Raw genomic sequence first — 21,647 nt, 5'->3', positions numbered from 1 at the left:
AACATGGGAATACTGGGGAGATGTCTCCCCATAACAGTTCTAAGAAGTAGGTATTATTATGCCTATTTTACAAATGAGGATAAGTGAGGTGAAGTGACTTGCCCCACGTTACATAGTTAGTATCTGAGGATGTACTTGAACTCAGGTCTTAGTAACCCCAAGTCCGATAACTCTAATGTTGGTCTTCCCAAAGGGCTAGGATTAGCATCTATATGTATCTTTGTTTCTCCCGCTATGAAAGGAGGATGGTGTGGAGAAGGGGCAACTGATATTGATGCAGGTCTTAGCTCTCATAGGAACACAAAACCTCTCTGGGGTTCAATGGAGCTCAGTTGGTCTCTTCCAGCTCTAAATTCTATGACCATTGAGTCCAAATCTCTCATGTTACAGAGGAACTTACCTAAGGTCATGATGTGTGATGTTGGTAAACCCAAGGCTAGAACCCAGGCCTCTGGGCTCCCAGCCCAGAGTAGACTTTTTGAAACTGCCCTTGTTTCCCATGCTTAAAGTAATCCCCTTAGTTGTCTCCTCCTACTCCCTTCCCTTGGGGCCTCATCCTTAGAGGCCAAAACAAAAGCCCCTGTTGGGAGTGATGAAAGGCCATCAGCTCAGTGACCTCTAGGTGAGCCAAGATGGCTGGGAAGAAGGAAGCAATGTAGCTGTACTCTTGTCCACAACTCTTCCGGACAGATCTATAAAAATGCATCAGTCCCAGTCCTGATGGAGAAATCCAGAAAAAGTCACAGGGAATCCTTTGTCTGACCCAGGTTAGCATACGGAGACAAACACAGAGGTCTGCAGACATTGGAAGCAGAGACAATATTCCAACCTTGCAGAGCACTCCAGCACCCAGGTAGAAGCTACATGCTGGCACAAAAGAAGCTCCTAGACTCATACTAGGGTAGCCCCAGACCTACACCAGGGCAGTGAAACAGGACTAAGTGCCACCTGGCAACTTTGTTGCCCACTACACAATCCCAGGTTAAAGATCCAAGGGGAAAGAAGAAAGGGAGCTCTACACAGGAATGTCATTCCCTGTACAGAGGCCCTGGGTGGTATACCAAGAAAGAAGAAAGTTCTGAAGCCAGCAGCAGCAGTAGCAGTGGTGGTGTGGCTTAGATCTCAGACACAAAGCAGGGTCCCACTTCTAGCATCTAGTTCAGCCTGCTGAATAACAACCAATGCAGAAAACCTAGAACAAAGGGGGACCTACAATTCTGCCCCTTTGAACTAAGAGTTTTCCAGCTCACCAATAGGGTGGAGTCTAGCAGAATTCTGTGCTCACACAGAGCCAAACACAGGTCAGGAATTTGCAGAGTTCAGACAAGGGAAGTAGCCATTAGACTTTGCTCTGGACCAGACAGACCCCTTTGGGAGCACTGAAAGCTTGCAAGACTCCAGCTTGTCCCTGAGATCTTGGAATAACATAACCCTAAGAAAGTAGCAACAGTACAAACCCAGGCCTCTTCTCCAGAAGCATAGCAGAATCCAGCCTTAATATCAAGTGTGAAATTGAGAAAAAGGCTGTAAGAGTGGGAAAAAAAAAAAAGGACCTCACAATAAAGTGCTATTGTGATGACAAGGACACTCAAGGCACAAACACAGAAGAGAATGACTCCAAAACATCTATAAGCAATGCCTTTATGAAAAACACAGTATCGGCACAAACCTGAATAGAATTCCTGGAAAAAATAAAGCAACCGTAACAAAAGAATTAAACATGTTTTTATAAATAGAAGAAGAGCACTTGAGGGAAAAAATTGGAAAGGAAATGAGAGCTATGGAAGAAAGAATTGGAAAGAGAATTAACAGCTTGGCCCCAAAGGCATAAAACTTTGCCCAAGCAATGAACTCCCTGAAAATTAAAGTGGACCAATGTGAGGAATGTGCCCCCACCCCAGGATAATTGGAACTGTCTGGGGAACAATTACAGGTGACTTAAATGTCTGGGGAGTGATTTTAGATTCAGCTGGAAGAACAGAAAGAGGTACTCAAATAGTGATATCCACAAGTGGGGGTTAATTCAAATATAGGGCCTCTCAAAGAAGGTTTCCACAGGAAGCAGAGGGGGGATGCTGCTTTGATTGACTAGCTAGCTCTTGCTCATAGATTGTAACTCTGGTGGCAGGAGGGCCAAATTGCCATTAAAAAAACAAACCTTCACATTGGTTTGCCCCACTAGGGGGCGGCCCATTCTCTCGAAAATGTAAATAAAGGGTTTTTTTGAGACGTCTCCAATCCTGGGGTCCCAGAAAATTTTTTAATGGTATTTCTGACAACCAAATAGAAGCCAATTACTTTTATTAAATATTTATTAAATATTAAAATAGGCAAAAGGCTGAAAAATGGAAGAAAATGTAAAGTATCTCAGCAGAAACAAACGACCTGGAAAATAGGGGGAAAAAGATTAAGAATCACTGGACTATTTCAGAAAGGCCTGAAAAGTGATGTATAGTGAAGTGAGCAGAACCAAGAGAATATTGTGCACAGAGATAGCAATACTGTTTGATGAAGAACTGTGAATGACTTAACTATTTTCAACAATAAAATTATCTAAGACAATACCAAAGGACTACTGATGAAACATACTATCCACCTCCAAAGAAAGAATTGATATTGGTGGAATACAGACTGAAACATGCTATTTTTCACTTTATTTCATTGTTTAAATTCACATTTTCTCGTACAAAATGACTAAATATGGTAATGTTTTCTATAATCATAAAAAAAGAATCATTGGACTATCTGAACTTCATAACCAAAGAAAGAGCCTAGAGATCATATTTCAAGAAGTCTTCAAACAGCTGAGTGAAGTGAACAGAACCAAGAGAACATTACTGTAACAGCAATTGTGATAACTCTTCTCAGCAATACAATGATCCAAAACGATTCCAAAGAATACGGCTCATGTCTCTTAGATATAGAAAGAAATAGGGAAATAGAAAGAATCTACCAGTTACCTCCTGAAAGAAGTCCCGAAATGAAAACCCCCAGGAACATTATAACCAAAATAAAGAGCTTCAAAGTCAAAGAAAAATACTGTAAGCAGCCAAAAAGGAAGAATTCAAGTACTAAGAAGCCACAGTCAGAAATGCATATGATTTAACAGCTGCCACTGTAAAGGAGTGGAGAGCTTGAAATCCAGTATTCCAGAAGGCAAAAGATGTAGGCTTGAAGGTAAAGGATATAAGCTTAAAGGCAAGAATCACTTATTCAGAAAAACTGATTATAATGCTACAAGGGGAAAAATGGATCTTTAATGAAATAGAGGACTTTCAAGCATTGATGAAAAAGCCACACCTGCAAAGAAACTTTGAAATTCAAGCACAAGAGTGAACAAAAGCATAAAATGATCAATGTAAACAGACAATAACAAAGGACTAAAAAAGGGTAAACTTCTTGCATTCAAATATGAGGAGATGACACAAGTGTCCCCTCTGAACCCTATCATCATCAGGGTTCATTGAGGGAATCCAATTAGACAAGGCCTGGAAGTGGTTCTGTTATGATGATTTTAAGAAAAGAATGAAAAAAGAGGCAAAAAAGAATATATTGGGGCAGGTCAGGGAAGGAAAATGGAAAGGACGGTTAGGGGAAATCATCTTACATAATCAGGGTATGCAAGTTAGATATTTATACAAATAAGGAAGAGGAGGTGGAAGGGGTGGGAGGAGCAGCTGATATTTGAACCTCGCTTTCATCTGAACTGGTCAATAGAAGGAAAATACAACCAGAGTTGGGTATAAAAATCCTTTTCATCCAATAGGAAAATAGGAGAGAAAGGGGAAAAGTCAGGGAGGGAGAATACAAGGGAGGAAAGATTAAGGGAGTGATTAGTCCTAAGCAAAACAAACTCTAAGAATATACAAAAATATTTATAACTCTTTTTGAGGTGGCAAAGACTGGAAATATAAGGAAGTGCCCATAAGTTGGGGAATGGATGATAATTTGTGGTATATAATGTGATGGAGTGCAGTTGTGCTGAACTCTTAGCAGTATAATGACCAACCAGGATTTGAAGACTAATGATGAAACATACTACCCACCAGAGAGAAATGACTCAGAGTGTAGAATGAAACACATTTTTTTTGGTTTTGCGGGGCAATGAAGGTTAAGTGACTTGCCCAGGGTCACACAGCTAGTAAGTGTCAAGTGTCTAAGACTGAATTTGAATTCAGGTCCTCCTGAATCCGAGGCTGATGTTTATCCACTGTGCCACCTAGCTGCCCTATGAAACACATTTTTTAAAAAATAAGTGGTCTACCCTTTGACCCAGCAATACCACTTCTAGATCTGTAGCCCAAAGAGCTCATAAAAAAGGGAAAAGGACCCACATATACAAAAATATTTATAGCAGCTCTTTTTATGGTGGTAAAGAACTGAAATTGAGGGGATGCCCATCAAGTGGGGAATGGCTAAACAAGTTGTGGTATAAGAATGTAATGGAATACTATTGTGCTATAAGAAATGATGAGCAGGTAGATTTCAGTAAAACCTGGAAAGACTTGCATGAACTGATGCTGAGTGAAATGAGCAGAACTGGGAGAACGTTGTACACAGTAACAGTAACATTGTGTGATGATCAACTGTGACAGACTTAGCTCTTCTCAGCAATACAATGATTCAAGACAATTCCAAAAGACTCATGATGGAAAATGTTTTCCACATCCAGAAAAAGAACCATGGAATCTGAATGCAGATTGAAGCATACTATGTTCACTTTTTGTGGTTTTTTTTTTGTTTGTTTCTTCTTCCTTGTGGTTTTTCCCTTTTGTTCTGATTCTTCTTTAACGACATGACCAGGGGCAGCTAGGTGGCACAGTGGATAAAGCATAGGCCCTGAATTCAGGAGGACCTGAGTTCAAATGTGACCTCAGACATTTGACACTTACTAGCTGTGTGACCCTGGGCAAGTCACTTAATTCTTATTGCCCCACTTCCCCCCCTCCAAATGTGTAAATACGTTTAACATGATTGTACTATATAACCTACATCAGATTGTTTACTGTCTTGGGGAGGGGAAAGGGAAGGGAGGGAGGAAGAAAAAAATTGAAACTCAAAATCTGACAAAAATGAATGTTGAAAACTATCTTTACATGTAACTGGAAAAATAATATTAAAAAGAAAAAATGATAAAACATGGTCAATGTGAAAATTTTTGCTTTTCTCATGTTCTTAATGGCAGGGGGAGTTGGAGTGGAAGAAAAAATAAGTTTTGGCTGATTTAAAACAAATACATTTTTTTAAAAAGAAAGTGAATAAAGGGAGTTGTTGAAACTCAAAATAAGTAAAGAGATCATAACATTGCACCTAACTGTCCCTGATGAATTCAGTGCCAAACAAATATCCTCTAGGGTTCTGCTATGATTATTGAGCCACTCACAACTCATTAGTAGTCATTATTGAGTCAGTAATCTTTAAAGGAGAACAGAGGTGGTGATCAGGGACTGGAGAAGGGCAAATATTCTAATTTTTTTAAAAGTGAAGAGAGGGGCAGCTAGATGGCACAGTGGATAGAGCACCAGCCCTGGAATCTGGAGTACCTGAGTTCAAATCCGGCCTCAGACACTTAACACTTACTAGCTGTGTGACCCTGGGAAAGTCACTTAACCCCAATTGCCTTACTAAAAATTTTTTTTAAAAAAGTGAAAAGAACATAGTCTGCAAGGCCAAAAGCAACAGTCAACAGAAGGTTGACTTTAATTCTCAGCAAAATTCTATAAGATATTACTAAAGGAATAGTTAGTGGACATTTAGAAAAGTGACGATCACAGATCTAACATGTTTTCATCCAGAACAGGTCAAGTCAAACTTTTTTTTTTTTTGGATGGGATTATTAGGCTCCTAGATCAAGACACAGTATACCTAGATTTCAGCAAAGTACTTGACAACATTTCTCATGATATTCTGGTTGACAAGATGGAGAGATAGGTACTTAGATGACATTGCTGGTAGACTTGGGAACTATTTGAATGGCTGGATCCAAAGATAGTTCAATGTGAACTTGGAAGCAGATTTCTAGTGAAATTCCCCAGGGGTCTATTCATGGTGCTTTGCTATATAAACATTTTTATCAATAAGTTGAATAAAGGTACAGATATCAAATGTGTAGATGGCATGAAGGTAGGTCTAGTTAATAAATTGAGAAAGTCAGGATCCAGAGAGATTGTGATAGGTGAGGACATTGTGCTGAATAAAATGACAGGAGAAATATATTATAAATGCAAAGTCCTTTGCTTGGGTTCAAAAAATCAACTTCAGGGGCAGCTAGGTAGTGTAGTAGATAGAGCATTGGCCCTGGGTACAGGAGGACCTGAGTTCAAATCTGTCTTCAGACACTTACTTACTAGCTGTGTGACCCTGGGCAAGTCACTTAACCCCAATTGCCTCACCAAAGGAAAAAACAACAAAAAAACCCCCACAAAAAATCAACTTCAGGGGCAGCTAGGTGGCACAGTGGATAGAGCACTGGCCCTGGAGTCAGGAGTACCTGAGTTCAAATCCGGCCTCAGACACTTAATACTTACTAGCTGTGTGACCCTGGGCAAGTCACTTAACCCCAATTGCCTCACTAAAAAAAAAAAAAATCAACTTCATAAATGAAATGGAGAAGACATTTCTTCTGAAGACAGCAGTTTTTCAGAAAGAAAAAAAAAAAGATCTGTTGGTTTTAGTGGACTATAAGCTGAATATGATTCAAAGTGTAATGATGGTCATAGAAAGCTAGTGTACTTTTAAGTTGCACTATGAAGAACAAAGGAGGTGATAATTCTGGTATGCTCTATCCTGATCAGACCATATGTGGAACCTCATAGTCAGTACTGGTTGTGATATTTTAGAAAGGACATGATGAAAGTATAGACCATCCAGAGTAGGGCAACCAAGATGTTGAGGGCCCTTGAGGTCAGGCCAAAAGAGGATTTATTGGAGAACCTGGAAAAGGGAAGACTCAGGGAGGGCACAATAGGTGTCTGAGTTTTTAAGTACTTCGACCACAGAAGAGGGAGACTTGCTCTGTTTAGCTCTAAAGGTCGGAACTAGGAGCAATGGGTGGAAGTTAACTTTGCTGTCCAGAAGTAGAAAAGACCCTTGGGAAGTGGTGGAGTCTTCTACTGAGAACCAATGATCACTTGTCAGAATCGTAAAAGAGGGGATTCAGGTAAGGGTTTCTCTTCCTAAAGCCCTGGCAGATGGGCTGGGGGTAGAAGGGAAGGTAAGCTATTTCACTTTCGGACAACACTAATTATCCAGCTAGGTGGCACAATGGATAGAGCTCCAGGCCTGGAATCAGGAAGGCTCATCTTCTTGAGTTCAAATCCAGCCTCAAACACTTACTAGCTGTGTGACCCTGGGCAAGTCACTTAAACCCGTTTGCCTCAGTTTCCTCATCTGTTGTTTGTTGTTGGTGGTCCTCGTTCTTGGAGAGTCCCATGACATAGGGAAGTTATGTCATGACTTGCAGTGAATTGGATTTAAGTGAGACAAGGCTGTGCAGTCATCAGCCTCACTCTCCCCTCCAGAGCCATCTGGGTCCGTGGCAAGATATAGATCAGGTCAACTGGAGACGGCCCCAGATGTTTAAGGCAATTGGAGTTAAGTGACTTGCCTAGAGTCACACAGCTAGTAAGTGTCTGAGGCCAAATTTGAATTCAGGTCCACCCAACTTCAGGGTCAGTGCTCTAGCCACTGAGCCACCTAGCTTCCCTCCTTATCTGTAAAATGAGCTGGAGAAGGAAATGGCAAACCACTCCAGTATCTCTACCAAGAAAACCCCAGATGGGGTCACAAACAGTGGGATCCGACTGAAATGAATGAATGAACAACAATTATTCAAGTGTTTTCTCACACTGAACTGAATCCTGCCTCTGTAACTTCCCTGTGTTGCTCCCTGGGCCAAGCAGAACAAGCCTAATCCTGTCTTTGGGTACTTGAAGAGAACTCTCAAGTGCACTCCCTCCAGCACCTGAAGTGTTTCCTTCAACCTCTTATATGCTCGTAGCCATTTTTCTCCCCACCTGGGTCACCCTCTCTGTTCTAAATTGTGGCACCCGGAATTCTCCAGCAGAATACTACACAGCAGGAGTTACCATCCCACTCCCCACCCCCCTTAGCCTCGGACAGTATTTTGTTGGGCTGGACCTGTGATTTCACTGGTGGAATTCCCAGAGTGGAACTGTCCTCTATAGATGCAGTTTACTACTTCATCTGTAACCACGGAGGCATAGTTGAGGGCACTCTGCCTCCTATAACACCGTCTGCAATTGAATTGGGCTTTTGATAACTGCGGTTTCACACAGCTGACTCCAGATGATTTGCTGTCCACTAAAAATCCCAGGCCGGCTCCCCATGAGGTGGCTTTTCTCCATGGCTAACCACACCTGCTGTCCCCACCCCCACCCCCATTATACTGTTGACTTTTTAAATCCAAGTATAGCCTTTATATTTTTCACTGTTCAGTGGAGTGGGGCATGTGGCTCCTTCTGGGAGCTGGCCCACTCCCAACCTTCAGGAACCACCTAATCTCTTTCCTTGTTCAGCTTCTTTCTTGATTCACCTCTCCAGGGAGACTTCCTGACTTATTTCTTCCCGTAGAGTCTCCCCCTCAGTGATGCAATCAGTACTGGAGACCTCAAGGAGGCCCTCCAAGGGTGAGTTACTTTTGCTCTCTGGGCCTCAGGTTCTTTTGCAAGGAGACCGAGCCCCAGAGGAATTTTCAAGGGGAAATAGCAAGACAACAAATAAACTGTGTCAGCTAACTAGCCAGAAACAGTGTTTTCAGGGAAGCAATCGCCGGGACACCCAGAGGACCCCATTTATCCAATGAACAGGCTAGTAACTTCACTTATACAAAGAAGTTTGTTCCCAAGTCCTCTGTAATCAAAAGTGAATCCGGGGGGCAGTAGGTGGCGCAGTGGATAGAGCACCGGCCCTGGAGTCAGGAGGACCTGAGTTCAAATCTGGCCTCAGACACTTAATACTTACTAGCTGTGTGACCCTGGGCAAGTCACTTAACCCCAATTGCCTAAAAAAAAAAAAAAGTGAATCCAGGCAGGGACTGACTGAGGCAAAGAGGACAGAATGAGGGTTAGGATTATGAGCTGGAGAAGGAAATGGCAGCCACTTCAGTATCTTTGCCAAAAAAAATCCCGAATGGGGTCAAGAAGATTCAAATCCAACTGAAAATGTCTGAATACCACCAAGGAAGCACAAAGATCGACTGGGTTTGGAGAGTGTTGGGTTACTCCCTCCTTGGGCTACACAATGAAGTGTGAGTCAAGCTGTAACCAAATACTTAAGTCATACTCTGTTCCCTCTGTTCCCCTTACTCTGCACCCCCAGGGCCATGACTGTGAGGAGGGGTGGGAGCAGTTTCCTCCTCTGTAGGACTGGTTTGGACTAGAAAGAATCCTAACATCTCTTCCAGGTCTGAAACTGTCCTCCCACTTGTGATACTCAGGGGTATCAGCTCCTTAACCCGGTCCCACTGAAATGTGTGTCCAACTCGTTTAGAGATGAAAGGTTTCTTGAATGTGTATTTGGCTTTCTTTGATTGAACTCAGAAATTGGCTAAGAACACAGTGACTATGAGACAGCCCTGGGGGATTTCGTGTTCTTCAAGCTCCCTGAATCAAAAGCTGGTTTGGCAGCCAAAAAAAAAAAAAAAAGAAGTGATCTCAAAATGCACCAGGAGAAGCAGAGCTTCCAAAATGAGGGGAATGAGAGTCCCACAGGCCCAGGCCCAGATCAGATGTCTAGGTTACTGTGTTTAGTTCTGAGGGTCCCATTTTGGGAAAGACATTGACAAGTTGGAGAGAATCCACAAAAGAATGATCATTTTACAGAGGAGGAAACTGAGGCAAACGGAGTTCACACACCTAGTAAGCGTCTGCGACCAGATCTGAATGGAGGAAGATGAGTTCCTGACCCTAGGTCTGCCACTCTATCCATTGTGCTACCCACATGCCCCCATCCCCTCCATTAGACTGTGACTTTCTTAAGGGCAAAGACTGTCTTTTGTCTTTTGTTCTCAGAGCTTAGCACGGTGCCTGGCACAAAGTAGGCACTGAAATGCTTGTTGATTTGGCTTATCCTAATTCAGGACAAAGGATACATTGGAGGATCATGAATTTCAAGCTAGAAGCTCCTTTGGAGGTCACCTAATCCAACTCCTTTTTTTTTGTTTGTTTATTACAGATGAAGAAACTAAGGTGTGGAAAAGTTGTCTTGCTCAAAATTACATGCACAATAAGTGAAGGAACCCGGTTTTGAATGCAGATTTTCTGACATTAAATCCAGCGATGTACTTACTGTTCCCCTCGCTCTCCCAGATAAATGTCTCATGCTCCCTAATATTCTTAATATTTGGTCTGGGGTCTTGAGCTCCACCTATCTCCTCATCCCTCCCTCTTGCTCTCCATCCCCAGAGGGTTCCCTGTTGCCCACTGAATCAATTCTTAAGTGCTCATCCTGACATCTGAGGCTGTCTACAACCTAACTCCAACTCAAATCACACCCCAGGCAAACCATCTCTGGACCGGCCTTGCCCATTTCTGTCACTGCGCTGCTCATGTCTTTCCTGCTCTCTGCTCAACACCTACTTTCTTTCCTCTCTTTTCCTAGCACCAATTTGTTTTCCTCTTTCTCTTTCCTTCCTCTATTCCCCTCTAAAATGCTAAGTTCTAAGCCAGGTTACCGCCAGTACTTTCATGATATATCCAGGTAAAGGGGTTCCTATTGACAATGCCTGTCCCCTTGCCTGCCCCACCCCATCCTGCCTTGAGGATGTTAGTCTTGTTAATGTCAGATCTGCAGCTAGTGAGGTTGGGGAGAGGTTCAACAGGAGGCTGGATGACCCTTTTTCAGGGAAATTGAAGAGGAGATATGGGCCGGGCTATGGGTTTGGCTTAGATGACCTTGGAGATCATGGAGGGGTGGCCCAGCCACCCTGCCCTTCCCCTCTAGCAATGAACTTTAAGGATCCATCCATCAAAAAGAACCAATACTTTAGTGTGGCTTTACAGAGGGGGGTCCAAGGGGAGATTCCCACCCCAACCCCCATCCCCCAAACTGGGGCCTTGGAACTCAGACAGAGCAATTAGGTTTCTTGGATGCAAGGCTCCCTTCCAACCTCAGGGGCCCTCCTGGCTGCTCTGGGCCAGGTTCTCCAGCAGGGCATGCAACTTCTCAGAAAGTGCCACCTAAGGGAGGGATGAGGAGATAGGTGGTGCTCAAGATCCCAGACCAAATGGGCCCCAGGCAGGAGCGGGCCAACCCCCTTCACCTCCCTCCCCCATGCCCCCAAACCTAGGGGATTAGAAGGGAATGGGAGGGTGGAAACAGGGGAATCTCCTATCTAAGCCACAGACTGGAGGGGAAGAGGAAATGGGGAAAATCTCTCACTTGGTGAGATCTTCCCCAGAAGGGGAGATTTTGGAGAGGGTGTCACATACCTGGTAGGGCTCAGGATTCTCCAGTCGCTTGTGAGATGAGCTGAGGCAGCTCAGGGACTTCTGTGCCAAGGCTCGAGACTCTGCCAGGGAGGGAATGGGTTCACAAATCTGGAAATAGGGAGAAGGGAAGAAGGGAAGTCTTCAGATTTGGGGGCAAGAGAAGAATGATAAATTAGAAATCGTTTGAAGAAAGCAGAGAGGAAACCCCAGGAGCAAAAGCTGGAGGGTTTTGGCAGTTGGAAAGTCTGACCCTAAAAGACAAGAAAAGGGATGGACGCATGAAAGCGGAGGGTCAAGAAACAACAGTGCCCTATACCCCATGACCTTTGACCCATGGGCTGGTAGGGCAGGGATGGGGCTCCTGTTTGGAGGTCACCTGGCCCAGGCGGAAGTAGACTCTGAGCAGAGGCTCCACGGAGGCAGGAGTGAGGGTCAGGCTTCTGCAGTCACCTCCCCATACATCCAGGCGCCACGCCCTCAGCTCCTGCCCAGCCTGGGGGGCCTGCTCCTCTTCCAGCTGCAGCAGGTCCAGAATTGGGGCTCCTGGGAGACATCAGAATGGGGAAACTGGCTGCCAATTCCCTCCCTCCCTGGCCAGCACGGGGAGGCAGAGGCAAAGCTCGGGGACACGGCTCACAGGACTCTGAGTGACTTAGAAGGCAAGTTAGATATCCTGTGGTCTGTGAGTTTGAGGAATGGCTGATTGACTTACCCAGAGTTACCAGGGCAGTATATAGCCCAGCAACCTCTGCAGAGGAGGTATGTGCTGCCTCCTTGGGCAGGGAAGGTCGTTCAGGGTCGGGGGAGAGGAAGGAGGGTGGGCAGCTAGGGCAGCCCTCACCTTCTGGGCTGTACAGCCGATAGGCTGCTTTGCTCCCAGGCAGAGTCTGCTTCTCAGAGTCCTCAGTCAGCTTCCTCCTTGGCTGCCCTCTCACAGACACCAGCTGCGAGAACAAGGGCAACACTGACCCCCGTGTCCCATCTCCATCCATCTGTGCCCCCCTCCCACACTGTCTGCCCTCCTTCACTGACCTTGTAGACACAGCCAAGGGAAGGCTGCAGGGGACACGTGACTACACTGGTGCCGATGCCAATGAGATTCACCTCACTGTCCTGCAGGGGAAGGATGAGAGGGAATGGGAGGCCTGGAGCCCCCCAGGACCTGAGGCAGCCACCTCCTGCGTCCCCCTCCCTGCAACCAACCCTACTCCCTGACTGGATGTAGGCCCTGTGCCACCTCCAGTCCAGGGTCCTGACAGTCTCATACCCGCCCCCACCTCCCACCACTCCCATTCCCACTCAGACCTTCTGAGCCAGCCGGGTCAACACCTCCTCATCTATGTTGTTGCTCACAGCGATGGGCAGGGCCTCCAGCCAGGGCACTTGGAAACTTTAGGGGAGAAGACACAAGACCATAAGCCCCTCCTTTGTAGAATAGACCCTCATAGTGCCCCAGAGTTACTGAGACAAGGATCCTAGAGTTGAGCTCTGGCCCTTGCCCCTCTCTGTGTGGCCTTGGGCCATTCACTCCTTTCCCCTCAAAACCTTCACTTCCTCATCGGTGAAATAAGGAGGCTTGAATAGATGATCTCTCAAATGTCTTCCAGTTCTCCTCCCCCAGAACAAATCAACAGGCAGGCCTAGGCCCAGCCTCTCCCTATCACCCTACACCAGCCAGGTTTACTTCTTCCTAGCCAACTCTCAGTTTTGCGGTGGATACAGTGGATAGAGGGCTAGGCCTAGAGGCAGGAAGACTCGAGTTCAAATCTGGTTTTGGATACTTACTAGCTGGGTTACCCTGGGCAAGTCACTTAACCTGTTGGTTCAAGTTTCCTCAATTGTAAAAGGGGGGATACAAATCATGACTACTATTGTTACTGAAAAAGCCGTGGCCATCTATTCTACAGATCCACTCATCCCTGTAATTTTTCAAACCCAAACAATCTTTCTGGGCAACCACTCCCCCACATATGTGCTGTTGCCCCCATTAGAATGGGGGAAGAAGAAGAAGCATCTATTGCTTAAGTCATGGTGCTAAGTACGGGACCCTCATAACCACCCTTATAGGTGCTACTATTCCTTTTTGACAGTGGAAGAAACTGAGACTGACAGAGGTTAAATGACTTGCCCAGGGTCACACAGCAGGAAGTGTCTGAAGATGGTTTTGAAGTCAGGTCTTCCTGACTGTAGGCCCTGCACTCTATCCACTGTGCCACCTAGCTGCCTAGGGGTAATCTCCTTGAGGCAGGGACTCTTTCAGATCTTGCAGACATACCCCCAACGCTTACCACAGTGCTTGACACATAGAAGGTGCTTAATTAAGGCTTATTAAGGACAGAGTGAGTACTTAGTAAATGCTTTTTTTCGCCATTTTTATGTCACTGACAGGCTGGTTGATGGAAAGAAGGCTCTCACACTCATGGGCCCCTTTATCATTCCTCAGACCCATCCTTCACTGCCTAGGGTCAGGTCTGCTCCTCCTTGCCCCAATTCTCTGACCTCCCGGGCACTGGTCTCCTAATATAGCTTAACTGTTGCCTGATTACCAAACTACAGAGACCTCTTACCTTCCTGGGATGAGTCCCTACAAGAGTCATCTCCCTCCCTGGCCCCAATCTCTCTCTCCCCATTAAAAGCACCCTGCAACCTCCCCAGCCATGACACTCCCCATTAGTCATATCCCCCACCACCCCTACTGTATAAGTCACATTTCCTGCCTCAGGCTTCTTCACAGGAGTCAGTTCTTTCCCCAACTCCCCTCCCTGCAATTGCACCAAGATCCCCTTCAAAGCTTAGCGCTCACTGTGAGGCACAGTTGCGGAAAACGCTTCGGATTTCCTGGGCCTGCTGCAGGAGATCTCCGCTGTCCAGACGCACACCCACTGCCTGGTAGCCCAGCTCTGCCAGTGCCAAGGTCACGGCCAGGAAATTGGGCAGGCCACTCCTAGGGGGGTGGGGTTTGGGGGGGGAGAGAAAGGGAGGAGGTTGTTCCCTCTGTGTCCTGGAGGGCAGTCCCCAGCCCCTGCTGCTGAAGAAGGCCCTTTCCTCCTCCAGCTCCCACCCTGCCGGCTCACCGCATGACACAATAGGAGTCCAGCAGCCCCTGGAAGGCTTGGGGGAAGGCGAGAGCATAGGCCACAAAGGCAGACCTTTCTCCAGCGTGTGGCTCTTCTGCCGGAAGGCCTAGGCACTCACACACTCTGCTTAGCCAAGACTCAGCAAGGCTGGAGAGGTCCCTGGGAGGACCTTGCCCAGATGCTGGAGCCAGCATCTGGGGGAGACAGACAGGGGAGACTGGAGGATCGGGAACTGAGCTGGGAAGATGGGCAATCCATGGTGGCAAGGGAACAGTCTGGGCCTATATGTTTTGGGAGGCTGGGATTCTTCCACACTGTACCTTTGAAAAATCCTTCCTCTCTTTGGTCCTCAGTCTCCTCATTAGTAAAAGGGGCTGGGGAAGGGCAGAGGAACTGGGATTGGGACAAGAGATGTAGATGGGGACCGGAAAGGAGATGGGGCCTCAGGGTAGGGGTTTGGGAGGAGAATAGGGGGTGAGGCTGAGCTCCAAGGGAAAACCTGGGAATAAGGGAAAGGGCCTAGGGGCCGAGGGCTCCGGGCTCCCCACCTCACCCCAGCCTCCTGAGGACTACACTGACCGGGACCTGGGGCTGCTCAGAGCCAGAGAAGGAGGTGACAAAGGAGTGAGCCAGGGTGCCGGCTACGGGCACCCCTCGCAGCTGCCCAGCCAACACGTTACTGCTGCTGTCAAAGCCTAAACCGGGGCAGGGCAGGAGAGAGGATCAGAGAAAAGCCATGCCAGGCAGTGAAGGAGGGAAATAAGGGACTTGGAGGCTACCAAAGGCACATCCAGAGCAGAGCGCACTACAGGGCCGGGGTCTTCCTACTTAGTGGCTGACCAGAGACCTAATGAAGCTCAATGACTTCTCCAAGCTCACACCAGTAATGTCTCAGAGGCATCATTTGAACCCGGCTCTCCTGACTCCAGAGCCAGAGTTCTTTCCTTTGTACGGTGCTGCCTCTCAAGTACTAAGGGAGGTGGGTCTGGGGGAGGAGGGCTGTGATACAGTAAGAGGCTCTAGGGCACCAATTTCTCATTTGTAAAATAAGCAGGTTTGGGGGCAGCTAGGTGGCGCAGTGGATAAAGCACCGGCCCTGGAGTCAGGAGGACCTGAGTTCAAATCCAGCCTCAGACACTTGACACTTACTAGCTGTGTGACCCTGGGCAAGTCACTTAACCCTCGTTGCCTGGCCAAAAACGAGAGAGAGAGAGAGAGAGAGAGCGCTAGTAAAATAAGCAGGTTGGACTAGGCAAACTTTAAGGTTCCTTCCAGCTGGGGTTTTAGGTTCTAGATCAAAGCTCCTTAAACTGTGGGGAACTGAATGTGGGGGTTGTGAAAAGTTTGACTACAGTAAAAAGCTATATATACCTATTTTCTACACCTATATTCTTGGGGTCTCATAGAAATTTCTTGGGCAAAAAGGGGTCATGAGTGGAACAAGTTTAAGAAGCCCTGGGCTAGGACTCCAGGTTAGCAGTGCAGGGCTTTCAGGGCCTAGCAAGTTACAGGGGGCAGAGGGAAGTGGGGTGGGGTGGGGATACAGCCAGGGGTTCTAGGGCACTACTGGGGGAGGCTGGGGAGATGGGTCCTCACCGCCCAGATAGCTGTAGGTGGAGGCTGTGAGGCCCCCATCAGGGCCCTGTGCCCGCCGCAGCCCCATCTCCAGCAGCCGCTTCTCTGGCCCTGCAATCAGGCGCAGCCGAGCTGCGTTCGTGGCCACGAGGCTGGAGGAGGCAATAAAGCATGTGTGAGGAAGGGGCTCCCACCTCTCCCTTGGACCCTCCTGCCCCCAAAGGTGGGGGGAGGGGGCTGGGTCTGTCTCCTCAGTCCCCACCTGGCATAGTTGATGAGGCAGAGCAGGGGTGTCTCCAGGAGCTGCACTAGGAGGAGAGGCCCAGACACGCAGAGTAGCGGTACCTGGAGCAAGAGGAGGATGAGGTGCGTCAGAACCTCCCTTGAGCTGAGACTGTGAGTTCTAATTCACTTTCTCCTCCCCGCCCCCCAACCCAGGGTTGGGCACACTCACATGGGCAAAGGCGAGGGAGCCTTCAGGTTGTGCCCGAACAGTCACCCCAGAGCAGTCTAGTCCCTGCAGGTGTTCAAAGAATGCAGGGTCCGTGTCCGGTGGAAGCACAGAGGCCAAGTACTTTATATCTGTGGGGAGCAGAGGGTAAGGTGGCTCACAGGTGTGTGTGTGTGTGTGTGTGTGTGTGTGTGTGTGTGTGTGTGTGTGTGTGTGTGTGACTACATGCATGGATGTCCAGAATAGAAACCTTCCCATGGCAGGGCCAGGAGCCTCTTGTCAAGGCCTAGCTCCTGGTCCTGCCTTCTCCCCCACATTAGAATTTCAAAATGATGATGATAAATAGTAGCATTTTATATAGCTGCAAAGCATCTCATCATATTATCTCATTTTATGCTCACAACCCTGGGAGGTAGGACCTATTACTACTTCCATATTACAAATGAAGAAACTGAGGCAGATTTGCCCAGGGTCACACAGCTAGTCTGAAGCTGGATTTGAATTTGAGTCTTCCTGTCTCCAGGCCCAGCCCTCTATCCACTGTGTTACCTAGCTTCCATCTCTTCTCTAGATCCCCAATGAAGAACCTAGTCCTGGGCCTTCGGTCTCACTGAGTCCCTTGTGGCTTCCCAGAGGGATCCTCTTAATTGGTCTCCTAGCCTTAAATATCTCCCCTCTCCAATCCATTCTCTGCACAGTGGCCAAAAGAATTGTCTTCAAGAACAGATCTGACCATGTCATCCCCCTTCCCAATCATCCCCAAGGGCTCCCTATTGCCTCTAGGAATAAAAGATAAACTGCTGGGGCAGCTAGATGGTGCAGCGGATAGAGCACTGGCCCTGGAGTCAGGAGTACCTGAGTTCAAATCCGGCCTCAGACACTTAACACTTATTAGCTGTGTGACCCTGGGCAAGTCACTTAACCCCAATTGCCTCACTAAAAAAAAAAAAAAGATAAACTCCTTTGTTTGGCATTAAAGTCCTTCATGACCTGGCCCCAAATGACCAAAGGCACCTAGGTGGTGAAGTGGAAAGAAAGCTGGGCCTGGAGTCAGAAAGACAGGGGTTCAAATCCAGCCTAGATACTTCCTAGCTTCATGACCCCAGGTCAAGTCACTTATCCTCTGTCTGCCTTCATTTTCCTCAACTGGAAAATGGGGCTGATAATAACACCTACCTCCAGGGTTATTATGAGGATCAAATGTAATGTGTTTTGCACAGGGCCTGGCACATAGTGATAGAGAAATAATCACTATTATTATCTTTCCAGCTTCCTCAGCCATTACTCCCTTGCCCAAGCTGGCCTTTTTTTTTTCTTTTTTTTTTTTTTGTGGGGCAATGGGGGTTAAGTGACTTGCCCAGGGTCACACAGCTAGTAAGTGCCAAGTGTCTGAGGCCGGATTTGAACTCAGGTACTCCTGAATCCAGGGCCAGCGCTTTATCCACTGTGCCACCTAATGCCCCAAGCTGGCCTTTTTTTGTTGTTCCTCCCACACAGAGCTCCATCTACTCTTCCTGTGATTGTGTCAAGTTCTCCTGTCTGGGATATGCTCCCTCTCCGCCCCCGGGTCCTCCCCCCGGCCCCCTCAATATGCCAGCTAGGATTTTTCTTTCCTTTAAGACACAGCTCAAGCATTACCTACAAGAAGCCTTTCCTGATTCCTATTCCCATCCCTGCCACTAGGGCCCCCCACCCTGAACCCCACAGCATTTTATCTACCTGGGACTGATTCTCTTTCATTCTGCATGGATTGAATATATGTAGGTGCTTAATAAATGCTTGTTTGATTGATCAAAAAGACCTTTGCTCTTTGGTCAAAGACTGGCTCTTTCCATACTTTCTCATTCTTTTTCAGCTCTAACCTGAGGACCTAAGGGCTTGATCTTTCATTGCTCCTCAGATTCAGAGACAGAATCCTCCCACCCACCACTCCCCCCCATTAACCTTGGCATCTTGGTCTTGACAATTACTTCCCTTATAGGATAATAATTGCCTACAATCTTATTCTTAGGAAACTTTTAAATTTATAAAGTGATTTCCTTGCAACAGACTTCCAATTTCTCATTCTAACTGACTACTGGGCATCTCAACCTCAACGTCCCAAAGACATCTTCCTCTACTCAACATGTCTGACAATGAATTCATCATCTTCTCCCTAAACCCACCCACATCTTCCTAGCTTAAACTCCTAGTCACCTAGGCTCACAAACTAGGTATCATCCATTACTCCTTACTTTCCCTCGATGCCTTACATACCAGGACTACTGCAATAGCTTTCTTGTTGGTCTCCCTGCCTTGTCTCTCACCACTCCACTCCACTCCAGTTTACTCAGCTGACAAATTAACCTCTCTGAAGCCCAGGTCTGACAATCCACTTCTTCCCCTCGCCTCCCCATTCAGTAAAGTGCAATGGTTCCCTATTACCTCCAGGATGGGATAAATCCAGTTTGGCGGTCAAGGCCCTTGGTAACCTGGTTCCCTCCTACCTTTCCAGTTCTCTTGCACCATACTCTCTTATCCAGCTTGTCTCCTTTCTGTTCTGCCAACAAGACAATCCAGCTCTCATTTTCACTGGCTGTCCCCCATGCCTGGAATTCTCTCACTCTTCATCTCCATCTCCTGGCCTGGCTGACCAGCTAAAATCCCATCTTCTGCGAGAAGTCTTTCCTGATCTCCCTAATGTTAGTACCTTCCCTCTGCTAATCCATTCCATCTCTATTTTGTTCGTACTAGCTTTTAGCCTGTTGTCTCTCCCATTAGACTATGAGCTTCTTGAGGGCAGGGACTGTTTTTTGTTGTTGTTGTTGTTGGTTGATTGGTTGGCTTTTTGGTTTGTTTTCCCTTTCTTGGTATCTCACGGCTGAGCTTGGTGTCGGGCTTTCAACGTGACTTTCAACTCAGACTACCTGGAGCCTCACAGCCCTGGCGCTCTTTGGACCCAGAGTTTAGGTCCCTCCTCCAAATCCCAGGATCACTCCTAGCCAATCAAGAATCGAGTTGTGATTCTTCCTCCTCCTCCTCCCCTCCCACGTAGCCCCACCCCATTCAGACTTGCCCAAGACTGAGCGAACTTTCAGCTCCTCATTCCCCACAAAGAGGTTAGGACCTAGGACCCACGAGGCAATTAAAGAGATTTAATCTCTAGAGATCATTAAATTCAACACCTCACTTTTACGGGAGGGGAAAGTGAGACCCACAACAGAGCGGAAGTATTTGAGCTTTCCCTCATGTCCTCAAGATTTTAGAACAATTCCCCCCTTTCCCCTCTCCCACGCGCGGGTGGTCCCACGAAGTCCGCCGCCCACACCCCGCTCCTAATTCCATATAGTCCGTCCTTCTGTCCCTCAGACCATCCACGCCATTCTCAGGCTACTAGGAACAGGAGCTGCAGCTCTGGCAAGGGGGCAGTTGAACCCAGGATCTGGGATCTAGGATCCCAGGGGCCTCAGGGTACTGGGGTGGGCTCCGAATCTGGGACTGGGGCAGTGACACATGCAGGGTCCGATGGTGCGCCTAGGGCAGCGGTCTGAGTCCCGGGGTGCTCGGGCTGGAGTGTATGGAGGGTCTGAGGGGACTGGGGTAGGGACGCACAAAGGGTCTGAATTTGGGACTGCGGGGTCAGTGGTGGGACTGGGGTGGAGCAGGGCCGGGGTTAGGGTCGGGGGCAGGGGTGGGCCGGAATTAGGGTCGGGGTCGGGGTCTGGGTTAGGATCGGGCTCGGGGGTAGGGTCCGGCTCGGGGGCAGGGTCGGGCTCGGGGTCGCGCCCGCAGCCGCGGTACCTGCTGGACGAAGGCGGAAGGTGCGCAAGAAGCGCATGCAATCCCGCAGCCCCGCGGCCAGGGCGAAGGAGGACCCGAAGGGGCAGCGGCGAAAGAACAGCTCGAACTCGGCGGGCTCCCGGGCCCGGCCCGCCCGCCAGTAGGCCAGAGCCATGGTGATCTGGTAGAGGTCGGTGAGCAGCGCCCGGGCCGCTGCCTCCGCCTCCGGGTCCTGCTCCGGCTCCAGCTCCGCCGACCGCTTCTCCATTCTCCAGCCCACAGTCTGCAATGTCCCCGCTCCTAGGAACGCTTGGGCATAGAGCCGCGTCACGTGGAGACACGCCCCGACCAATGGCCGTGACAGTCAGGAATCCGCGCCCCCAGCAACGCCACGACGCCTTTCGGGAAGTTCCCTGACGCCCCGGCCTCGGGTTCGAGGCTGGCCCACATCCTGCGTGAGCCGGGAAGGCTCTGGGCCAGGGCAGCCCGGCATGACAGCCAGGCCTCTCGGTTTCCCCGTCTGGGGCGGCTGAGCTCCTTTGCCCACTCGTGCCAACCAACGCTGGGAACGGAGTCCAAGGCCGAGTCCGAAAGCCCCGGCCCCACCACTTAGTACAAGTCCCTTTGGGGCAAGATGCTGGGAGTTCTCTCCGTCCCCCAGAGGAGCTAGTCCTGCAGCACTTCTCTTAAACTCGTTGTCTGCAGGAGACGTGAATTCCTAATTTTGTTTTAAAGAAGTTTTTTTTAACATAAAAGTATTTTATTATTTTCCAATTACATGTAAAGATAGTTTTCCACATTTGTTTTCATAAGATTTCGAGTTCCAAATTTTTCTCTCTAAAGACAAGTTTTGATGCCTTTTATTTACCTACAACAGGGTCATTTTTGGATGTAGTTCCCTCTTCCTCTGCATTTAATCCCATACTTTTGTAACAGCACACGGGACTGTTTCCCCAGAGTCTAGCACTAACTGGCACCTAGTAATAATAATTTATAGATGCTTACTATGGGCCAGTAACTGTGCTAAAAGCTTTACAATTATTGTCTCATCTGGTCCTCGAAACCATTATTATCACCGTTTTACAAACTGAGGTTAAGTAACTTGCCCAGGGTCACACAGCTGGTACGGTGTCTGAGGCTGAATTTGAACTCAGGTCTTCCTGACTCCAGGCCCATTGATCTACCCACTTTGACACCTAGCTGCCAAGTAGGCATTCAGTAAAAAGCTTGTTGCATAGAACAAAGCAAAACAAACGGTTGAGTAAAACCAGCAGGTAGTGTCCCAACTGGACCTTACATGCAGCATTCTAGATGACGGCCTCCTTCCCTCTCCAC

General features: G+C 47.8%; 1 protein-coding gene across 2 annotated transcripts in view; it reads right to left on the bottom strand.

Moving 5' to 3' along the window:
- Nucleotides 1–20,632, bottom strand: part of NAPRT (nicotinate phosphoribosyltransferase) — a 33,123-nt gene extending 12,491 nt beyond the window's left edge. The window contains exons 1-13 of one of the 2 annotated variants that reach the window (XM_043975944.1): nt 20,334–20,630; nt 16,557–16,684; nt 16,365–16,447; nt 16,124–16,254; nt 15,107–15,222; nt 14,525–14,721; nt 14,254–14,394; nt 12,756–12,840; nt 12,483–12,563; nt 12,292–12,394; nt 11,827–11,993; nt 11,451–11,558; nt 10,987–11,198 (exon numbers count right to left, since the gene is read on the bottom strand). In XM_043975944.1, coding sequence (XP_043831879.1) covers nt 11,130–11,198; nt 11,451–11,558; nt 11,827–11,993; nt 12,292–12,394; nt 12,483–12,563; nt 12,756–12,840; nt 14,254–14,394; nt 14,525–14,721; nt 15,107–15,222; nt 16,124–16,254; nt 16,365–16,447; nt 16,557–16,684; nt 20,334–20,580 — 1,656 coding nt within the window. In that variant the 5' untranslated portion in view covers nt 20,581–20,630 and the 3' untranslated portion in view covers nt 10,987–11,129. Of the gene's footprint in view, nt 1–10,986; nt 11,199–11,450; nt 11,559–11,826; nt 11,994–12,291; nt 12,395–12,482; nt 12,564–12,755; nt 12,841–14,253; nt 14,395–14,524; nt 14,722–15,106; nt 15,223–16,123; nt 16,255–16,364; nt 16,448–16,556; nt 16,685–20,333 lie in introns of those variants that run through there. The other variant, XM_043975943.1, reaches the window with a different exon arrangement.
- Between the last annotated feature and the right edge of the window lie 1,015 nt (nt 20,633–21,647).

Source organism: Dromiciops gliroides, chromosome 1 (assembly GCF_019393635.1).
Source record: "Dromiciops gliroides isolate mDroGli1 chromosome 1, mDroGli1.pri, whole genome shotgun sequence".
In the NCBI taxonomy this organism is placed as follows: domain Eukaryota; kingdom Metazoa; phylum Chordata; class Mammalia; order Microbiotheria; family Microbiotheriidae; genus Dromiciops; species Dromiciops gliroides.
The sequence above is the reverse complement of the archived record's forward strand: the minus strand, read 5'-3'. Positions and strand labels throughout refer to the sequence as shown.